Raw genomic sequence first — 23,501 nt, forward strand, 5'->3', positions numbered from 1 at the left:
ACTTAATATCTTGAAAAAGAAAAGAGGTTTTTATCCGATCAGGACTAAAATTATGAGTTTTTGTAAAAATCTTATGAATAAAAATCTGTTTCATTCAGTTCTGTTTTTTTTGTGAACAAGTTGAACTAAACTTTTTATTCGCTTCACTTTAATATTCAGCGCTAATAATTATAGAGCTCTGCCTTTTATAGCTATTTTCCGTTTTTCAAAGTGTGCCCACAAAAAACTTTAAAAATGCTTCTGAAAACTGACACAGGTGGCGTTCGGATACTTTATTGATGAAACTATTTTACTTTATGAGGAAAACATTTTTCACTTAAGTTGCCCGAGATAAGTTGCTTTGAACATCGACTCAAAAATAAAATGCTACAAAAAAGCATGCACCCTCATTTGCGAATTTTCATTACTGGCCAAAGAGAAAATGAGTATACGATATTTATTAAAAAAGCCACCTAAAAAGTTCTAATTTTAAAAATATGAATAGCTTTTTGGTTCAATATTAAAAAAAACATTTCTCTTTCAAGTTTTGGGTTGGAGCTAAATGAAGTTTCGAGTTTTTTTTTTATTTAATTCATCAGCAGACGCGTGTTTTGGACAGTTTGACATTTTAGACAGAGGGCGGGAAAGTACGTGACGAAAATAATGTAACAACTTCCTGTAATTAATATAATGTTGCAGAATAATTAAAAGTAATGCCTCAGTTAATTTTACACGGCCATTTAATTAATTATGTTAAGGAAATTTTATGTGTCGTTGACAGGGCGATAATGTGTTAAGGTCAGTTTTCGTAATAAACCTTAATAAAGAGGTAGGGGTTATTTATTTGTAATAAAGTGGTCTGGCATTCGGTACTAAAGGAATACTGCAATAATTGATTATTATTATTCAACTATGTCTTTGTTAAAGCTATATTTAGTTTAATTCCCCAGTCTCTGAGAAAAGCCGAAATAATATCATTGTGATTTAATGTTAATTTGAGGTGTTAAAAAATAAACTATTAAAACTAGCTTTTGGACTAAAACACTTGTTTATTAAAAAGGTTGTATTTCGCAAAAACAAAAAATGGTCGAACACAATAGAAAGCAGTAAGAAATACGCACCCTTGCGTCTTAACCTTCAAAAACAGGAAAAGATAAAGATAAACATACAGATAATAAAATATATTGCTGAAGTTAGTTAGTTAAGTGTTTCAGGGTCGTCCAGTAACTTGTTATTCGATGAGGAACCGACATGATTTATTTGGATTGTCTTGATTAGGTACTTACAATTGTGAGTCGGAAAGCAATACAGCTTTTGCTATGAGGTTTTGAAGCAAGAATTGGAATTGTGGAAAGGGGAATGTATTAGTCTCTTGCTTCAAGAAATCTTAAAGATCTGCAAATAAGTGTGTTGAGGTTTGTTCCTGCAAAAAAAAAATATACTTTATTGTTGTAAATTTATAATAACGATGACTTTTTTGATTTTGCAGATGTTCAATACTTTCTTTTACGTCTCCGCTTGTTTACACTCGAAAGCGATCAAAATTTACTACAATTTATCGTTTTTTTTTAAATAGAGCCTTGGTAAAATAATTAATACTAGAAGTTATTCATCATCAGCCTATCGAAGTCCACTGCTGGACATAGGCCTCTCCAAGTGCACGCCACTGAGATCGATTTTCGGCTTCTCGCATCCAGCTCCTGCCAGCCGTCTTGCGCAAGTCATCACTCCACCGTGCCTGAGGACGTCCTACACTACGTTTGCCGAGGCGTGGTCTCCACTCTAGAACTCGTTTACCCCAACGGTTATCGGTTCTTCGGCTAATATGGCCAGCCCACTGCCACTTCAGCTTGCTGATTCGGTGGGCTATGTCGATGACTTTGGTTCTCTGACGGATTACCTCATTTCTGATGCGGTCCCTCAGAGAAATACCGAGCATAGCCCTTTCCATAGCTCGCTGAGCGACTTTAAACTTGTGAACCAGCCGTACCGACAGTGTCCACGTTTCGGCTCCGTAAGTCATGACAGGTAGGACGCACTGATTGAAGACTTTTGTCTTTAGGCACTGTGGGATCGACGATGTTAGGACTCGACGTAACTTCCCAAATGCAGTCCAACCCAACTGAATTCTCCTATTCACCTCGTCCTCAAAGTTGTTTCTACCTAACTGCAATGTCTGCCCGAGGTATACATATTTCTGAACAACTTCGAGAACGGCGCCGTGTATCGCAATCGGTTCCGGTAGAACATGTTCATTGAACATGACCTTGGTTTTGTCCAAGTTCATCCGTAGGCCGATGCGTAGAGAAGATTCAGCCAGGCCGTTCAGCATCTGTTGTAGGTCCTGCAGCGTTTCCGCCATGATGACAATATCGTCAGCAAATCGCAAGTGAGAGATGTGTTCGCCATTGATGTTGATGCCGCGTCCTTTCCAGTTCAGCGTCTTGAACATATCCTCCATTGCATTAGTGAACAATTTCGGGGAAATAACATCCCCTTGTCTCACTCCTCGATGCAACGGTATGGGCCTTGTTTGCTGATTCTGTACTTGGACGGACATTGTAGCGGCTTCGTAAAGACATCTCATCACTTGGATGTATCGCCAATCTACTTGACAACGCTGCAGGGACTCCAGAACAGACCAGATTTCCACCGAGTCAAAGGCCTTCTCATAGTCCACAAATGCTAGACACAGGGGCTGATTATACTCTTCGGTCTTCTGTATAATCTGCCGCACTGTGTGGATGTGGTCTATGGTGCCGTATCCGCTCCGAAACCCGGCCTGCTCCGGCGGTTGGAATTCGTCGAGTCTTCGCGCAAGTCGGTTCGTGATCACTCTTGAGAACAGCTTATAGACGTGGCTTAGGAGGGAAATGGGTCGATAGTTCTTCAGCTGGGTTTTGTCTCCCTTTTTGAAGAACAGGACGACAACACTCCTACTCCACGCCTCTGGAGTTCTCCCTTCAAACAGGACGGCATTAAAAAGCTTTTGGAGCTCCCCTAGTAAGGGGTTTCCTCCTGCTTTTAATAGCTCTGTTGTAATGCCATCCTCGCCAGGGGCTTTTCCATTTTTGAGCTGTCTCAGAGCGATCTCGATTTCGCCACTGCTGACTTCTGGCAGGTCGTCGGTGAAATGGCGTGTTAATGTGGCTCTGGGATCCTCATTTCCGGGATCAGGTCGAGATGCATGCGATGCGTATAACCGGCCATAGAAATTTTCCACTTCCGTAAGGACTGCCGGCACCGAAGAGACGACTTCTCCACTTGTTGTGGTCAGCTTCGTCAAGTGGCTTCTTCCAAGAGATTGTACGAACACCTTTGACCCCCGATTCAGCTCAATTGCTCTTTCAATGTCTAGAGTATTGGAGCACCGGAGGTCGCGTCGTACGTGCTTGTTGATCTCTTGGTTTAGAGCCCGCTTAGCTGACGAAGTGACAGGCGGGTTTTCACGTCGTTTCTTCATAAGCCCTAATGTCTCTTCCGAAAGCTTTGATTTCCTGCCCTTACGCTGCATGTTACAGAATCTCGAACCTTCCTCCCTGAGGATCCGAACCACATATTCGTGGTTCTGGTTAACGTCTGTTGTGGTTTCCACGGCGGCAAATCGGTTCTCCAAATTTGACTGGAACGTTTCAGATCCTGTCATGGTTTGGAGCAGTGTTGGTCGGAGCCTGGCCTTCATCAGACGGAAACGTTCGGCCTTGAAGTTGATATTCAGAGAGCCTCGGACAAGTCGGTGATCGCTCCCGGTATTAAACCTATTGATCACGGAGACGTCTCTGAATATGTGCTTCTTGTTCGTCATGATGAAGTCAATCTCATTTTTAGTCATAGTGTCGGGGCTTTGCCACGTCCACTTCCTTTGTGGCTGCTTTTTGAAAAAGGAGTTCATCAAAAAGAGCCCCTCGCGTTCGAGGAAGTTGACGAGCATTTGCCCCCTATGATTCCTGCTTCCAAATCCATGGGATCCTACTGCCGATTCGCCGCAAATCTGTACTCCCACTTTAGCGTTAAAGTCCCCCATGACAACGGTGTAATGGGTCTTTGTAGTGAAGTGGAGGGCCCTTGATATATCATCAAACATATCCTCCACTTCATCGTCTGAATGTGTCGAGGTCGGTGCGTACACTTGCACGACCTTAAGGCTATACCTGTCGGTGAGCTTTATGATAAGGTACGCTACCCTGTTCGACACACTAGACACCTCCACAACGTTATCAGCTAGGGACTTATTAACCAGAAACCCAACGCCACCTTGAGATTGTTGGTCTCCCTCTCGGAAGTACATTAGGTGACCTGATTCGAGGGTTATGGTGTCCTCCCCCTCTCTTCGAACTTCACATAACCCTAATATGTGCCACCTAATCTTCCCAAGTTCCACCTCGAGTTGCGCCAGATGCGAGTCAAGCCGTAGCGTGCGGCCGTTGTACGTCGCAAGAGTCAGATTTGTTTGGTGGCCTCTCGTAACCCGGAGATTCTTCGCACCCCCTGTCCCGCCGTAACCACGGTCGCCACCGTGACCGGGAATAGCGGGACTGCCGGGAACTAGGGGCCGTGGCTTTTGTGTGCTGCCCATAGAGGTATTTAGCCTACTGCTATCACGCTGGCCAGACGGGTTGATAGAGGGTTTTTTTTTTCCGAGTTTTCCTTCTCTCGCACTGGTGTTCGGTGCATTTTGACTCCATTAGTCGACTTCTACGACACCCACTGGAAGAAGGGGTAGCGACATATGTATTCTTTAGCCGTCGCTACACGGCCGCTAGAAGTTATTAGGACATGACAAACCAAAATTTCCCTCGATAATTCAAAGATATGAAGGGAAACTACGTCAAATAATATTAAATAATAATACATTTAAATGTGTGAAGGATATTGATTGATAAAGTTATAATTTATGGTCGTTTAACAATGTGAGTGTCCTGTTGGGTAATCACAGGAATGATAACACTTCGTATATAAGGACTAGGTTCATTGATGAATATTTAAAGTACAGTGTTTGTGACGCAAGATGGCTGACAGGGTGAGTGTAGAGAAAGTTCTTTTTCCCACGTGTTTATACATTCGCTTTCTTGTTTGTTTGTTTGTTGGTTTTCGTTCTGGTTGGATTTTTGTAACTCAGTTTAGAGGGAACTATAAAATTCTGAACCGCTTTTGATAACATTTTAATGGAGTCACAAATAAAAAAAAACGTGGGTATTTAGATTTTTTAATCCACATTTTTTTTTAATTAGTTGACGTTATCAATCTTAAAAGGAAATTAAGAAAAATGTGTGTGAATGTTGTGTCTGCGTTTTGTTGTATATGATTAGAATATTGAGAAAGATAAGATAAGAAAATAGAGTGAAATAAGTCTGTGAGGCTGTCGCTATTCGTTTCTTAACATGTCTTTTTACCTTTAAAGGTGAAAGGTTAACAAAGGTAATCACATCCAAGTAAATTTAGAAAATAATATTTTTCTTTTTTTTTCCTTTTACAGTTATCACACTTCTTCGTGTTCCTGATTATAGCTTATTTTGGTAAGTTATAATGAGTTCTTTTAAAGAACGCATATTTTCAGCCTAAGTAAAAATTTTGGGTTTAAGAAGCAATCAAAATATGATCTGTTAATTTTTTGTTTAGGTAACGTGATAGGTGAGGATACTCCAAGTACCGTCGGTGAAGTTTTGAAGATTCCAGATATTCCTGAAGAATTAAACACTTTGAATGATACAGATAAACACGCAATTGATTTAGTAAAACAGTTACTTGAAGAAAATAAACCTACTGATCCTGAACACCCTGGAGCTAAAGAGGAAAAAGGAAAGAAAGATGAAGAATCAGAAGACACCAATGGCTATAAGCGTCCAACAAGAAACGCTGGCTTCGGACTACAACAACCAATGCTAGGAAATGTCCCAAGAGTCTCTCCAAGACTCCAGCCAATGCACCATAGACACCCATTACCATACAGAGCCTTAAATCGGTTTGGACCACGTAGATTTGGTCCTGGACAGTGGAATCAAGGATATTTTAGACCAGGGCCATACCCAATCAGACCTGGGTTTGGTTCAATGAATCAAAAGCCAGGATTTTGGCAAGGAATTCCTCAAAGACCTATGAATTTCCCAGTGGAATTTGGAGGTCCCAGATACCCACAAGGTCCTGCAGGTCCAATGGGAAGACAACCTGGTTTTGCTGGTCCAGGCGATCAAAATGAAAATAGATTTGGCCAAGATCAAAATGGGATGGACATCAATCTTGATCTTTCCTTTCCAGATTTCGATCAAAATGCTTGGTTGGTTTTAGCTAATTTTAGTGAAAATGACCAAGGTGCCATAACTGCTCAGGTAGCGATGTTTGCTTTACCAGAGTCACCTGATGATAATGCACCTGAGCAGCCACATAATGAAGTACATCGCAATCGTTTATAAAGTAACGGCCGAAGAGATCTGATAAAATGTATGTAGACAGAGTTGTTTATTTGACACAATTTTGGCTAATTTGAATAAAGTAATATTTACTTAATTAAAGTTTTTTGATCGTCATGAAAATATATTATATTTAATGAGGATAGTATATGTATATTAAATTCCCTTGTAAAAACTGACAGATTTATTGCTTTTAAATGTATAAGTTATCGGTTCGAGATAAAACATGGGGTAAAAATATGCAATGATGATAACAAAATTTTTTTTAGTGAGTTGGTGACTCATCTGATTGTTGATCAAACTGCCGACTATTTGGTTCCGTTATAAAACGTAAACGACCCCTAATCAAGAGAGCAATGTGCTACCAAATAGTTTCTCATATTATTTTTAATTGAAATATATCTTTCTCATGGCTAAATAAATTAAACAGGAAAGGCGGATTTTTTGAGGCCATGTTTTATCTTCGAGAAGTTCCCGAGCTTATGAAGGAGCGATGAATTTCGATTCTGTGACCTAGCTAGCAAATCTATCAAACGATTCAAGTAATCTCATCTGTCATGGTGACGAAATCAGGTGACCCAATTCTGGAAGTCACAAACACATTAAAATTACTTACGCACAATTAAGTCGTTACAGATAACGGGATGTGTCATCTAATATCAGATTGATATGTTACAATATATACTCCAGTATACATGTATTTGGAGAAAATATAATATGCAAAAAGCAGTCGCAACGATCATCAGCTCAAAAGAGATTAATAAGAAATGTATTAATGATTACATGAGAGAAAGGAAGATGAAGGAAAGTAATCAATTAAAGTTGCTCCCTACTTTTAAGTTAAATTAAATAATAATCTACATTCAATTTGAAGAAAGCAAACCATAAAACAGTACCAAAGGCTACCATAATACAGTAGATACTTAAATAGGTCAAATAGACATTGAAGAGCCAACAATAAAAACTTCGAGACTAATTGAATAAAAAGGTGGAATAGGTCAGAGATCCGACTACAGTAGAGATTGGACCACATACAAGCTTAATGAATTAATGCAGTTTTCAACTTTCAATTGTTGCCTCTTTTAGCCGGATGGGGCAAAAGAGCGCTTATGGATTTCGAGCGTAGGTGCATACGTATATGTATATGGGCGTCTAATTTCTTGTCAAGTCCTCCTGGCAATCCTGGCATTATAGGTATCAAATGAAAGCCAGGAAAATACGATCTGAAATGCATATTTATCGCTCGTTATTATTATTTTATTAAAAAAATAGGTAACTTACTTGTCAAATTCAAAGTTCAAATGGAGACCTGTAGATAAGTGAGGATGATGATTGACATAATGTTATTTCACATGACGTGTAAATTTTATGTCTAAGTACCTACAATAAAGTAGACAATTTGAAGATAGAACTGTTATAAAACATCCAAACATCCATAAAGCAAAATGTAGGTATCCCAATGATGCCGGGGTAGCGGGATTGTCCGAAAGGGTTACCGTGGCCCCGGTATATGAAGGGCAAATGAAGGAACATGGGTGGGTTTTAGTCAGTAGGAGCCTGACACTCTTTCTCTAAACCCGAAGCGGAAGGAGTCATTTGATGATTTCGGTTACGAAAAAAGGTGTCCGAACGAAATTTATCATCAAAGTCCCGGAAGGTCAAAGAATGCATTTGTAGGCTATCGTGGTCATTACCCGACCCGCCGCCGCGGTCTGAATTAAATAACGTCATTATAAAACTAGATTTACTAGATCATTTTAGAAAAAGGTTTTCCTTTCTAAGAATAAGAAAATGGACACTTGAATTTGATTGGGAATTTAGTTTTCAAGAGAAAGGAACGAAGTTGAATAAGTTTTATTAAGTGCAATTTTTGTTCATTTAGCTGACTACAAAGGCTGGCCGTAAAAGATAGTCTGAGGAAACCTGTGAAGAGGGCTGAGACTGTAATTTCCATTCTAAAACATGTCTACGAAGAAATTGAACATTATTTATACGCACCTAATCTGTGAATGCATAGCTTTTGTTCATGGTATTTGGATAGATCCGAAGTCGGTGCGTGATAAAATGGTATGCTTGGAAACCAAATAGGAGACACAGGTTAAGCCAGCTTGATTCTGAAACAACCCACTTTCCCGTGACGGTAGATATCCATGAGGATTCCCCGCCTTACAAAAAAAAAACCATAAGTATGGATTTTTGGAGAGAGTTTCATAACATCTATCAGCATCTACTAAATTCAGGGAGAAAGTGGTACGGTACGTACCGTAACTGAATCAAAGGTCAGGTTAGGTAGATACTCGAAGTTAATTTATTCCCTACAGATTACCAAGTTTTTGAACGTTACAAAAAAAATCTATAGACAGCACCTCGTATCACCCGCTCTTTACCGTTTAACAAGTGTTACAGCTGTCGACAAGAATCGGTGCAACAAACTCCACAGCACAACACGCCAGATAAAGTTTTCCACGAACAAAAATTAGATCAATTCACGTAACAACATAATATTGTCAACATAAGATGCCAGTTTCATAGAATCTATTCCGAGTAACCGATAAGGGGTCTGTTATTGTTTATAATATAAACTTTAGTATAATGAAGTGTTTTCTCAAAGCGTCTTGGGGGTCAGACGCTCAAATTCTGGAGATAACGTGACTATATAAGGTGGTGTTAATCTATTGGGGCATACATTTCATAAGAACGGTGTTTGGAGTGTTGTAAACATGGCTTTTAAAGTTAGTATTCAAACCTTTTTTCTAAAAAGTGGTCTATATTTTCATTCTGATTGATATCATCGAAAAATCGTTTTTTTTTTTGTATTTTTTAAATGTGATAAGGGTTCATTTGAGATCGAACTTAGAAAACAAGTGAAAAATAGTTATTCAAATGAGTTATTGATGTAAAACATTTTGTAATAAATGTAGTTTAATATTTTTGACTAAATTTTTTTTTTTTTCAGATTACCTGCTTAGTGTTGGCCTTAGCCGTAGCTGCTAACTGTAAGTAACTCTAAACATAATTTGTCACTTTTACACTCGTATTTACTAATTACACAACGGAAAAATCTCTTCAAAAAAAGTTTAACTCTTTCATTATTTAAATTGATACTCCGCTGTTTTTTCTAAGTTATTTTTTTTGTTAAACTTGTTAATTTCTTTAAGGACAAAGCAAAAAAAAAACGGCATAATATTAGCAAGTATGCAAGTTCCGGTAGATATTTAATAAATAAGTCTAGAACTTTTCCTAACTATTAGCAAAGCAATAAAGATTTAAGATAACCTCAACCGCCTTTGCTCTTCACTCGTAAAATTTAATTAATTACTGTTTTATGCATGTTGTAATGACATTTGAACTTATTATGCGTTTGTAATAAATGTTACAAACCAACCGTGATTGCGTACGCTTGCACTATTTGCTAAAGCGAGATAGCACATCACACGGTATAGAGCGAGGTCTCTTTCGCACATCGACCACAGCTTTGTTTTAAAATATCGTGGCAAGTGCACTGGTGATAAGTAATTGCGAAATGCGACCTTATTCCCTTGTTTTAAAGGTTACGTTAATCAGTGTTAGAATGTGCGGTTTGTTGAAGTCTAACGGTGTTTGTTAGCTTCTCTTAAATGTTTATGAGCGGTTAAATTATTTGAATATATGAAATAAATGTAATTTGTTTAGTTAATTCATATATTATTATGCAGAATGTTCTGGGTCTACAGGCGACGCGAGAACTTAGTATTCCTAATCCAACACTTTGGTTATTTTAGATAAAGTTATGTATTTAGTTCTTTTTTAAATTTATTTGTTCCGTGCTCCCGCATAGGACAAGCGTTTGTGTGCTCCACGAATGCCTGTTCTAAGTCTGGGCGTCTTAAAGAATGTATCTTAAATGATTGTAAAATCACCCACGACACAAGGATTAAATTTCCTTACGCGGAAGTAATTTTTTAAGAAAAAGTATAAATAATGAAATTAGGAAATGTCACTTCTTCACTGGATTCGTAGATACATTAAACAATATTCCTTTATGCGTGCATTGTCTGTTTCAGGTATCCCATATGGTGGGTACGGCGGTGGCCACGGCGGCGGCAACGGTGGTGGCAACAGTGGCTTTGGGGGCCAAGGATCCTCTGGAGGTCACTCCCAGGACTTTGGACCTAGCGGGGGCTTTGGACAACCAACTGGACAACAAGGAGGTTTTGGATCTAGCGGAGGCCATCAAGGAGGTTTTGGATCTGGTGGTGGTCACCAAGGAGGTTTTGGATCTGGAGGAAGCCACCAAGGAGGTTTTGGATCTGGTGCAGGTCATCAAGGAGGATTTGGCCCAGGAAATACCCAACAAGGCGGATTTGGATCTTCAGGGTTCGGAACCGGTGGACAAGGCTTTGACCAAGGTTTTGGAGTCCCCGGCCATCAGAACTCTGGTTTCAGCGGATCGTCTCCCAGTGGCGGTTTTGGCAGCGGCGGGCACGGCAGTCAGGGCAGCCATCATGGCGGATATGGCTCTCACCACGGCGGTTACCAGGAACACGGATATTAGATTGCTTGTTGAATGATTGTGTGTTTTATTGATAAATAAAAAATGTTACCTTACGTGTCAAAAGTGATGTTTATATTTTGCTATAGTTTAGATATAACAAGTCAGAATGTTTTGTGGATTTGCTATGAGTCAATAGTTCTTATCTGTAAGAATAAAACCAAACAAGGCCAAATAAAACTTCATATCCCAATGAAGGACGAAACCAGGAAACTTTTTTGCCGAAATTACAACAACAGACCACCAAAAAAAGTTTTGTCCAAATTAAATCAAAATAAATACCGTCCTATCTTTGTCCAAACTCATAGCTAGTCGTGTGTTATGCAGGAGCAAACAAAGCACTTTCATATAAAACATCTATTATAACTTAATCCTCCCCGCTTCCCACTATTCCTCAGATTAAGGTCAAAACGCGGCCTCCCGCTGTGAAACCAAAGGTCAGGATATTTTGGCCAAGTTTCGCTTAGTCTCGTATGCATTGTTGGGCTGACAATTCCATTTCAAACACATTTGCTGCGACGGCGAGTGACTAATACAAATAAATAGTGAATGTTTGTGTACTGAAAGTTGGAGGACGAAAAACTGATGTAATTTGTGAATACAGTAGGATTTATAACAACGGATTTTGGACATATTTTTCCAATGAAGCTTTGAAATGTAATTCGGACAGAAATGTCGCAGTTGACTCATTTGGGTTTTGTCTTTTCTACGTATATTTATAGTAGTAGGTATGTCGTACCATGTACAAAGGATAGCGCTGAGTTAATTTACTCCAATATCTGCACGCATTTCCTGTTCATCTATGTTTTTTTTTATAAACGATTGTAATTCTGTTTCATTGTTTCTTTTCATTCAAAAAACTAGCTACTTTACTAAAAAGCTCCGTATAACTGTATTTCTAAACGATCATTCTGCTATTCGATCAAGAACATCGATTGGAGGTAATCGGGCTGCAACAGACATAATATATCTATACTAATATATAAAGCTGAAGAGTGTGTTTGTTTGTTTCTTTGAACGGGCTAATCTCAGAAACTACTGGTTCAAATTGAAAAATTATTTTTGTGTTGAATAGACCATTCATTGAGGAAGGTTTTAGGCTATATACCATCACACTGCGACTGATAGGAGCGAAGATACAACGGTAAATGTGGAAAAAACGGGGCAGGTATAAATAATAACTTATGTCTTCTAACAACGCGAACGAAGTCGCGGGCAACAGCTAGTTTTAAGACATACTTAATTCATATTTTAAATTACTTAAGATTAAGATGGGTAATTTGAGACTGCTGTCTTCATTATTGATTAGGAAGGGTTAATAAGTGGTTAGCATCGCGATGAACCGTATATCTACGTCATTTTACGAGCGTCATTGATAAGAAATTACTTGCATTTTTCTTTGATAAGCTAAGAGACCTAGACTGTGTTCTCTTTTTCACACTTAAGTGATTTTTCCAGATTAAAAATTAAAAATTCTGTGCATTATATGAGGTTTGATTAGTTTTTACCTACATTAAAACTAGTTGATTACCTACTTATGATAAAAATAGTAATTAAAATAAGGCATCAAATAATCATTTTGAAAAAGTGCTACTTAGCATCCTAATTCGAAATTAGACATTTTTAATCGGCATTAGCGCTTTCGGCCTAACAAAATTTTCTAGATATTTTAATTTGGTTGTAAATAATCCTCAGTTATGAGTGGGTCACATTATTATTATATATTTACAACAGAAACAATACTATAGTAAATTACAAGTGATTTGTGGAGGTCTGTACTGTGTTCAGATAACAATGATTTATTTCTTACTTAGCTATGCAGGACAGAACCATGCATTATCTTATAACTGTATCTGTTTATCATACAAATATTAAGGTATTCATATATTCGGTTTGTGCTTATGTATGTAGGTACAAGATGGTAAGGTCAGTATGGTGTAAGATTGTATTGACGAGCGGCGGATGGTATCATATAAATAAAGAACATTACGAATTTATTGCCGTCTGTTTGTCATTTTATAATTGTTTTTTTTTTGTTTATTACTGTCCCGATTTTTATTTATTTTTTCGATCCAATTTGCTTTATTTTTTTTACTATAATGATTTTGTATTTACTTTCGTTACGGTGAGAATATAATAGCACGAGCTCGTCGAGACGAGCATAGAAGAGAATAGCACGAGACGGGCAGAAATGAAAAGTTTTAGAGGTCTATGTCAGATGACAAGCTGTGAAACTGATCATTATGATCGATTTTTTAATAATTTTATATTAATAATAGTAAAAAAAAATTATGTGTGACAAAAACAATGGTTGATTTCTTATTATATATTTACATTGATAACACTGAGCTAAATTATGAGTTCTTATTTAACTACCAAAATCTGTGTACACCTTGCTTTGTAATTCGCATAAAAGTAATATTATAAAAGTATTGGTGTATAACAATATTTCTGAAGCTACATCAATGTGAACGGGTAACAAAAATGCATGTAAACAATCAAACGGGGATCTTCAACACTTGTGTATAACGAAGTTAAGATTCTGGAAACGTGTTCGGGTAAGCAGAGATTAATCTTAAACATTGTTGGAACAATATGTACTAAATTTGTTGAATACTATAACTAGGTACAAGGTTATTCTTTATTTTTGAAATATAATCTTAAATTTACCAAATCAAATCAACTTGCAGAAGTGTTTATTCAAGAAAAATCTAGATATAGAAGTCTCTGTCAACACTTTCTAAACTAAAATATTATTCAGCTAAAGTACCTTAGTAAGTCACTAAACTAGCCATTACATTGTATACTCAGGACTAATTAACGGCTGCTTAACTGCTAATTACATCATTAACAACAACTGTATGACGCAGCGTCGGTTACAGAGGGCTGACCACCATACGTTCGAGTAAGATGACTGTAGGTGTGTAAGCGAGAAAGCGCGCTATACGGCATAGTTCCATCTCGCTCTAATTGGGTTAGAACTCTGGGTGTGACGCTTCATGAAAACTGCATTACTTTGCAGAATAACGTAGCAAATGAATGCTGAGCGCTCGCATAACAAGCACTTTATAAAATGCACACAAATGCTCTCCATTAAATTATGAGAGACGAATTTGTAGAGTAGTTATTATTTGCTGCATTTTAAGTGCGACCTTACCAGTTGTTTTAATGTAACACGGTGACCTAATTTTGTGACCCGTTTTTGATGAAAATGATAATATCAATAGTTATTTTACGTAGGTCTTTTTTCAGACACTTTTAAAACGTTTTAGTGGTGGCTCTAGGCACGCAGTGTAGAAGAACCGTCAAGAAACACCGTTATTTAAGTTATTTTTTGAAAACAGATGACCGAGTGGTTGACCTCACGCCACGCCGCAGATACGCTCACCGCGTAGGACAAGCAATCAAACATTTGTGTGATTCATGAATGCTTGTCCTGAGTCTGGTTGTCTTTGTGCATGTGATTTGGATGTTTGCAAACATCCCCGCGACACAAGGATTAAATTTCTTAGTGCGGAAGTAGTCTTTTTTTAAACATGGTTAAAATCATGGCTTTTCAATTAAGAGATGAAAACAAATGTACCTATTCCCATCCCAGTTGACAGATCTTTACTAGAAAAGATTAAAAGTTTTAGAAAAGATTGATAAACCCATCACTCTTACCAAGCTTAATTTATCGTACAACTTGAAACACTGCAGATTCCTCTTAAATATCCCGCAGACATTGATTCATATCCACTCACATATCTTCTCTGATACATCATTTGATATCCGGTACATCTGACAGCCAACAGATTGAGATAGCAAAAACGTTTTCAGCATTCTGATTTAACGGATTTATCTTTGAGTGACGTCATAACTGAACTATGGTTTTGTATTTAATGTATCTTTATTTAACTGGTAATGCTGGAAGAGTTTGATGTACAAGTTTTTTTCTAGAAGTAGTTTGTAAAGCTATATATTTTTTAAATCTTAAACAAAATGAAAGTACACAAGATTTAGAATTCTTATTTCCAAACATTGATGCGACGTTATCACTCTGTACTACTTGTAAAATAGGGCTGTTCTTTCAGGTGAAGACAAATTATCTTATAAGCGACGAGAAAACAATAAAACAAATAATTTTATACAACAAATAAATATATTTTCCATTAAGTTCCATGTATAAATTTTAAAATTACCTTTTTAAATAACATTCATGACAACAATATTTCAATGTTATTTTACAATATTTTGGAAGTTGAAAATTTGAAATCACAATGTTTCTATACATATAAATTTTACTATAGTAAGTCGTACATTGTCCACCACCACTTATACGACATGCGGCAAAAATACTTGGACATTTAAATACCACATATTTCCGTTAATGGATCTTTTTGTTTTTCTAAGAGAAGTTGCAATTACCTCGCTAAGCTAAACTGTTCAACCCAATGTACGCTTGTTTCGGGTGAACAAGCATTTGTTTATCCAAGAACGCTTGTTCCGAGTCTGGGTCTCTGTGCATGTGACTTGAATGTTGGCATAACTCCCCGAGACACGAAGATTTCTCAGTGGAGAATTCGTTCCTATATTTTTTTTAAATGTATGACAATTTGAATAAATGAAGTCTATTTCCATTTTTAGAAGTGGTATTTAAACATGACCGCGTATTCGCGTTCCACATTATTTAGTAAATATTTTAATACGTTACGCAGTATACAATATTCATAATTTGGTATAGGTAGGTATTTTTGACTACACAATTAGTTTTTTTTTCTAATTTATTTACATAAAAGATGGTCGGGCGAGTTCATTATAGTTAAAATTTTCCCAAATATAAAGAAAATTGTCGCATTTACACACAATATAGTTATTAAAACTATCACTAAAGAGAAATCAATTATGGTCCACATGAAATTTTAACTTACTATAAGCGATAATGGCTACGTACCTACTAAATAAATATATATTAAATGAACGTGAAATTATAATATATTATTATGTTACATATAAGGGGGGTAGAAATATGTAGAAGGTGGTACTTTATTCCGTAAGACCCGTAAAATAGCATCGTTTTAGTATTTAAAGGAAAGGAAAATTCTTGTACTAATGAATTTAATTTTATTCAGGCTCTTTACATTTTATGCTAGTTAAAAATGTTTTTCTTTACGATATTTTTCGTGTACTCAATTCTGTTTCTAAGTGGTTTTTCGAATTCCAGAAAAGTGTTTGCGGGTGTCGGACTTACGTATTATTGTTTACATAACTTTGCCTTTATGAAAGCATTCGATACAAATTTCTACCTCCCAACACTTCAAAATATTTATCAAACTTATAAAACACTCAATAATGTCTTTTAAAATGTTGTACAGTCGCCAACACATTTGTAACGTCTATTAAAATTGTATATATTCCGAATTTATTTTAATAAATTTTTAAATTTTATTCATTATATTTGCAAAGCGGTTTTAGGACTTACAAAAGCTGTTTTGACGATTGTAAATATTCTATGGTTATAAAATCTTCATACCACTGTACTCTATTGACAATTACTTTCTAAATTAGCTGCTACTTTCAAAATTGTGTTGAAAAGCGTATACATGTTCAAAAACTTGCACTATCAAAATGTTTGCAGTCACAGGTCGGGGTAATCTAACCATTTATATTATTATATTATATATTAGGATTGGTTGTGCGTTATATTCGTTAAATATTTACTTTTTGCATAAATACATTTTGTAAACTATCAAATTAATATTTATATTATACCACATCAAAGGGTTACAAACTATTTGAATAATAGCAGCACGAGCTAAATAAGATAATACAAAATAATATAATTGCCATATCTTACGCAAGTTACGTCGTAAAAATATTATGCATTCAGCAAAACTTTAAGCACAATGCTTGACATTTCCATCGAAAAACATTATAAATTTTACTTTAATATACACATATTTAAAATATTAAATATTTTAATACATAAATTATGGAAGGACAACAATAATATGAGCTATTTACTTATACATCCACTAAAATAAATATTTGGAAGTACCTTATTTACCTAAACATCAAACAAGGACTTCAAGCCCATAAAATATAATTCAAAATTAGTTTTATCCATTTGAATATGTTATCTTATACAAAATATATGAGAATAGCTATAAATACATAGTAATTACGTAAATCTATTTATCACGTAAACGTAACTGAATAAAATATAAAATTATTCACAATAAATTCAAAACAGTCAATAATTTAACAAAACTAAACGAAAATCAGAAAACCTCAATATCATTTAATAAAATTATATAAAAACAAACTTCTAAACTAATATTTTGGAACATTGGCACATTAGAAATTTATAACGATATAAAACTAGCATAATAGCAAACATTATATATTAAGTAATTTGCAAAATATTCAGCAAATTGTAAGCTTTACATACATAACCATAGTTTTGATAATAATATAATATTTTAACACATTGGAATAAACTAGACAAACATTGATAACATCGACTGTACGACACCTAAACCTTTAACATAAGGTATCGTTATACAAAATATTAAATATCGAAACACTTTTGAACAGAACAGTACCTGCATCAGTCTAACCGGAGAGTCGTGTCCCGAAACTCCGCGTCACGTGACGAAACGTTTCAGCTCAATATAAAAAGCACATAAATTACCTAAAAGTAATATATTTAAATACCTAAGTACTAGCTAGTCACCTCGCTTGGTACAGTCGCGATGTGTTACATACTGCCCGCACTCACGCTGCGCTTGTGTTTCTTTTAGTTGATACAGTAGAGGAAGTTTGTGGTATCTAGTGTCCAAATGGCTGTTATAAAATTTCTACATCCTTGTTGAAATATGGTTTATCAGGATTAAGACTTCGCACAATGCCGCGTGAGCGAGGACAGCGCATTATGTGTAATTAGCTAAACGATGACCCTGTGTCAGTCGTGGACTGCGACCGGGGCGCCCGCGGCTGCCCCGGGTACAATTTCTATCTACGAGATTTAGAATCTACGCTCTACGCACGTAGTCGACTTAGGCACTGCCTACCTAACGATACCGAAAAAGACGGCGCTACTCTACTTACCTATGTAGTCAAAGTAATCAATATGTTCATTTAGAAATTTGGCAGTTACGATCCGGCGACCGGAGGAAACTAGAGGGGGGGAGAATGTACAGGGAGAGGACAGCGGCGGCCGGACGGGGAGCGCCGGAGCGCCGCCGACAAGGCACTGGGGGGCGGCGCGCGGCGGCGGCAGCGGCGCGACGGGCCGGCGGGCGGGCCGGCCGCACCGGCGCCGCGCGCAGTCAGAGCGGGAAGCAGCGCGCCGAGCGCCGCGGCTCCGAGGCCGGGCGCCGCCGCCGCGCGCCCCCCCCGCCCGCCTCCTCGCGCGCGCCGCTCCACGCGCGCTCCGGCTCCAGCGGCTCCAGCTTGTGCATGGACGGCCGGCTCGACAGCCGCGCGCTGCCCACTGGCGTGGACGCCGCGCGCGACGACGAGTCCCCGTCCAGCTCGATGCGGCCCAGCCGCAGCGCCAGCGCGTACTCCGCGCGCTCGATTACACTCGTCGGTTCTTCCTCCACCACAGTGGTGTCGGCGATCGTGGTGTCCGCGATGGTGGAGTCGGCAGCGGCGGAGTCAGCTCTAGGGGGCGAGTCTCCCGCCGCGGTGACCGAACCTCGCGTGTCGCCGGACGAAGGAGACGCATCGCCGGGGACACGCCGCTCCGGCGTCGCGAACACTGAATCAGAAGCCCAACTGCGGGACTCCGAGTTCTGTCTCAGAGTGTCGTCTACACTCCGCTGTGACGTGCGTCTGCTGTGCCGAGGGCTTTCATCGTCGATAGCGCGGAAGTCGAGGGTACTAAGGTCGACGGGGCCAGCGCGTCGCTTCGACCCATCTCGCCGAAAAGATGGGCGATGCGAAGAGAAGGCTGCATCATATAATTCACAAAGACTCGTCCGGTCCGAGTGCGGTTCCTCATACAGAGTCAGATTTCTAGTCTCGGTGGCGTCGGAAGGGGTCTCGTCACGATTAGATGTGACCTCGCTCCGTTCCGAGATATCAAAAGTAAATCTAGCTTCGAACCTGTCCGGGCTGAGCAGCGGCGCGGAACGCGAGCAGTCGTCGGGCTGCGCGTCGGGCTCGGCGCCGAGCGGCAGCGGGCGCAGCGCGGCGCGGCGCGGGGACGTGTCCTCGGAGTCGGTGGAGCGGTCGGAGCGCGGCGCGGCGCACACGTGGCGCGCGCGGCCCAGCGCCGGCTGCGAGCCGCACGGCGTGCGCCGGCAACACGTGCGCTCGTGACGCACGTCCGACCCGCTGCTGCCCTGGGACTTGGAGTGCGGGGGACGCCGCCGCCGGTCGTCCTCCCGACCGTATAGCGATGTGAAGTCCTCTGAACAAAACTTCTCAAAGAGTTCCTGGGAGCTGAGCCGAGTGGAGCCTGTTGCGTTATAGAACGCTTCGGTAGGCGATCGCTCGGCCCGCTCGTACAGAGCGCTAGAACTAGCGCGTTTAGACTTATCCATAAGGCCGAACTTATATATCTTAGGCAGGCGCCGTTCAAAGACACCTTGAGAGTGCGCTCTGGCGGGTGCACGCGGCGGCGCGTCGTGCAGCACGCGGTCGTGCGAGCCGGCGCGGGGCGGGGGCACCGCGCGCGGCGGGGAAGCGGCGAACTCGGGTTCGTATTCGTCGTCGTCGGCCGCGTCGGAGGGCTGCGAGCGCTCGAGCGAGGAGCGCGCGCACTCGCAGTCATCGCCCTCGTCGAAGGAGGGCGCGCGCGGGCCGCGGGAGAAGGCGCGGCGGCGCTCGGCAGCGGCGGCGTCGTGCTCGTCGAGGCGGAAGGAGCGGCGCAGCGGCGGGCGCTCGCGGCGCGGCCGGCGCGGCTCCTCGGTGGCGGCGTGCGCCAGCGGCGGGCGCGGCGCGGGCAGCAGCCGGTCCAGCGACAGCCCGCGCCGCGGCCGCGCGCGCTTCGGCTCGCGCGCCGCCGCCGGCGACGTCTCCTCGGGGGTCGTGGGCAGCGCCGCGCCGCGACCGAACTCGATGAACCAGAGCTCGTCCTTGAGTTCGCACTCTCACTTCTTTTCATTCATGTCTTTATTTAAATAGTGCAGCACGTAATGGAGGACTAGGTCGTAGCAGTATTTGTATTCAGTCTGTGGAGGGAAATGTCATTAGAAATGTTATTTCGTTACAATATTAAACCTTACTAATAGATACATACCATATTTTCGACCAGCTGTGGTCGGTGCCGGCGTACAGTCTTGACCGCTTGGAACACGTCCACCTCGCCGTGTTGGATCACTTGCTCGATGCACGCGTTGGCAGCGCAATATACGCCGGCACGACTTCGCCCGTCACTACACCCCAACAAAACACAACCATCAGCTCCTGAATCCGTATTTTAAGCACGCATAAATAACAAAGAACAAGTTATCCACTCACGGCGACACCACGCAGACGGGGCCGTAGTCGGTGCGCTGCCGCCAGCGCTCCACCATGTTCATGAGCTCGACCAGAGAATTGGTGGAGGAGGGCACCTTGTGACCCATAGGCCAGCACGTCAACTGGAACAGCTGCACTGTTTTCGTAGGCGCCTTCACGCCAGCCATCAGCTCCGTCAGCGATATAATCTGGTTTTGGAAAAATATGAAGGAAGTTGTACATTTTGCTAAGTTGAAAGCTATCACAATATCCGAAGGTATTCTTTACCTTCTTATTGATTCTGAATATCCAAGTCTTGATGTTGGTGTAGTGGTTGTGGGAGACGTGGTCTATCGTGAACACTGGCCCGTACTTCTTGGAATGCCGACCCTCTGGCCAGAAGGGTGGGAATTGTTGCTGCAAAGAGGATCATTGTTAGAAACCTAATAAGCTACAAATAAATTATGTATGAAGGATTTTCTTCGCTCTTACCAAAATTAAAATTTCTTCCCTCTTTCCAAAAGAAGCAGATGCAATTCGAAATTGGGATTAGATTCTCTATGCTTTAACCGTCTAAGTTTATTTTATTAACTATAGCCGAGTACATTTTCAGCAAAAAAATATCAGAACTGTATATTATTATTTAAAACATAATATTTACGATGGCTTTATATACTTACAGAGTTCTTCGGCGGCACACACAGCACCACCACAGCCGCGCACTCGTAGTCGTACACTAACGACCAGAACTCTCCCTGTGTTCTGACCAGCGGCCACTCTGTCACAATGTACTCACGAGGCTTCGTGTAACCCTGGAAACAATGGATTATGATACTTCTCACCTTTTACATAAGAATCACAATTTGTAAAAGAGGTATTATGGTACTTCATGTCGTCTGCCCGTTGTTTGCAACTTTTTTGGGAGATTCCCTGATTTGCTTAGACTGGAAAAGGAACTTGATATACTTTGAGAATAAGTTGCTTCAGCCTCCTAAGACATTGAAGTTTCGACAATCCGCTAATGCCGATCGCTTAAACATGTATTGAATGGCAAATTTAATTACAATTGGTGGGAAGATTTGAGCCATATCCAACAATAATTTTGTACGAGAATATTTTATAGAAGGTGAGCAAAAAAATTTCAAAGAAAATTTTAAAATCCAAGAGTAGTTTTGAAGCTCCTGATATGCTTAATCTCAGGTTTATAGTGAAGGAGCTCGTAACAAACAAACTACATTAGAGGTGGTGCTGCATCATAATAACCTCCCATTAGTTACAAGATGAGAGCCTGAGAAATTCCAAGCTTCGCTGAGAAAAAATGCAATTTGAGCAAAATAAAATGTAAGAACAGTGTATAACTATTAAAAATGTTTTTCAAAAGGAAAATATCGTATTTCTGCAGGGTTTACGAAAGGCGGATATGTACTTTATCCCTTTAAGCTAATGTTGATTTTTAGTTATCAGTAGGAAGATGTGGATTTGTGTTTCAATAACTTTTTTATCATTGCATATCTGTACTGTCAAAAATACATCAGGAATCCCAGTACATGTGTTTCATCTCTATTCTAAGGTAGCATTGATTAATTTAAAATATTAATGAAAACAGGTCTGCGTTCTACACTGTTTTTAGCGGTATCCTATTTTTAACGGGACTTTTAGCTTCGGGACTCATAGCAAAAACGTTGGTACAAATGGTCCTATTTGGAATGGGAATGACCTAAAAGTTCCTCATTTAGTTTAGTAAATTTAATAATTTTCTTCTTTACTTACATCGACAAACACAGCGTTGATGTAGTCCGTGAAGCTGTTTCCTTGGAAAGATGTCAAGTATGGACGAAAATTGTCAGCTGAAACATAAATTTAGATTAGAACTGAAACAATCTCGCTAAGGTTCGTTTATTCATGGTTCATGAACACTAAGGACGGAAAAATGTGAGTTAAAATATGATCTACAAATAACTTCCATTGCATGTTTAGCCAAGCTTTTCGTCTAAAATTTAATACAGTTATTTGTGTAATTTTGGAAATGGAAAATACCTCTTTGGAAAATACTTTGTTAAATTCCCCAAAATAATCGCTAGAAATAACAAGCATATTAAATCAAAGATTTCTTCTTTCTATGGTAATTTATTATTTAAGAACAGAAGATATGGACAGTTGTCACATTTAACTCTCACTCATAAATCAATAATTTAAGTCAAACTTCTTTCATAAACTATCAGAACAAATCAAATGACCCCAAACTTACGTGGTACAACCAGCACATCCCGATTCTTCTCCCTATTATCTCCTCTGTGCCCACCAGCGCAGTCTCCTATCGTGAACCTCGGCGTCTGCTTGCAGATCTGCTGGTACTCCTTCTGGTATTCATTCAGTTTGGACACCGGGTCCCTCTGGGACTTCTGCTTCAGTCTTTGGGATAGCTCTGACACCGGGAACCACGAGACTCCGCACACGACGTGCTCTTCCAGAGTATCGTACACGAATTTGTATTGTTCCTACAAATGTTGTAAAGTTTATGAAGAGTTCTTAAGAATCTTACAACTGCTTAGATAGAAAGAAAGGGTTTGTGAGCTTTGTGGTGAGTGAGTGTTACGCTCAGTACACTTATGATTTAGAGTGACGATTTTCATCACATCACAGATTCGATCTCCAGTAAGGACAAGATTTAATTATTTTTATATTCTCTTTTTTTCCCTTAATTTTATTCTTTGCTGTCTGATTCTTGATGTTGGATCTACAAACGCTTTCTCTAAATACAGGTACCTTTGTAAAGACCCCACGATACAAGATATGATTCAATTTATTCCATCATCTAATCCATTAATGAAATTGGATAAAAGATGACCAAAACAACAACAATCAATCACAAAACTTCACGTGACGTTTGACAGCTGTTTAACATTTTGTTTTCGGCCTCCCAGAAAAGGAAGACAAAATAAAAGCAAATCAAATTAAAATATTAATATCCACGAAAGAAGAAATACATTAAGCTTTTATAACATTAAATATTTACAATAACAAAATTGCAGACTGTTCAATTCCAGCAAGATATTATTGTTCTCAATAGCAAATCTCCAATTAGGAGGAAAAACTACTTGTTAGGAGTGCAGCATTGCTTTTTGTGCTGAGTTCGTTTTGCTGTGTTAACAGTA

At 39.6% G+C, this 23,501-nt stretch overlaps 2 protein-coding genes across 4 annotated transcripts in view; one reads left to right on the plus strand and one right to left on the minus strand.

The window, feature by feature from the left end:
* The first annotated feature begins 9,064 nt into the window (after nucleotides 1-9,064).
* Nucleotides 9,065-10,936, plus strand: LOC113503484 (holotricin-3-like). Its single transcript, XM_026885490.1, has 3 exons — nucleotides 9,065-9,118; nucleotides 9,343-9,382; nucleotides 10,430-10,936. The coding sequence occupies exons 1-3, from the start codon at nucleotides 9,107-9,109 to the stop codon at nucleotides 10,918-10,920; spliced, it is 543 nt and encodes a 180-aa protein (XP_026741291.1). The 5' UTR covers nucleotides 9,065-9,106; the 3' UTR covers nucleotides 10,921-10,936.
* Nucleotides 10,937-19,890: 8,954 nt separating this feature from the next.
* The window catches only part of LOC113503491 (receptor-type tyrosine-protein phosphatase kappa), a 166,864-nt gene continuing 163,253 nt past the window's right edge, over nucleotides 19,891-23,501 (minus strand). For all 3 annotated transcript variants that reach the window (XM_026885500.1, XM_026885516.1, XM_026885508.1), the window contains exons 10-16: nucleotides 22,595-22,844; nucleotides 22,117-22,193; nucleotides 21,027-21,158; nucleotides 20,635-20,763; nucleotides 20,368-20,555; nucleotides 20,147-20,282; nucleotides 19,891-20,078 (exon numbers count right to left, since the gene is read on the minus strand). In XM_026885500.1, coding sequence (XP_026741301.1) covers nucleotides 19,998-20,078; nucleotides 20,147-20,282; nucleotides 20,368-20,555; nucleotides 20,635-20,763; nucleotides 21,027-21,158; nucleotides 22,117-22,193; nucleotides 22,595-22,844 — 993 coding nt within the window. In that variant the 3' untranslated portion in view covers nucleotides 19,891-19,997. The remainder of the gene's footprint in view (nucleotides 20,079-20,146; nucleotides 20,283-20,367; nucleotides 20,556-20,634; nucleotides 20,764-21,026; nucleotides 21,159-22,116; nucleotides 22,194-22,594; nucleotides 22,845-23,501) is intronic.

This window comes from Trichoplusia ni, chromosome 2 (assembly GCF_003590095.1).
Source record: "Trichoplusia ni isolate ovarian cell line Hi5 chromosome 2, tn1, whole genome shotgun sequence".
In the NCBI taxonomy this organism is placed as follows: domain Eukaryota; kingdom Metazoa; phylum Arthropoda; class Insecta; order Lepidoptera; family Noctuidae; genus Trichoplusia; species Trichoplusia ni.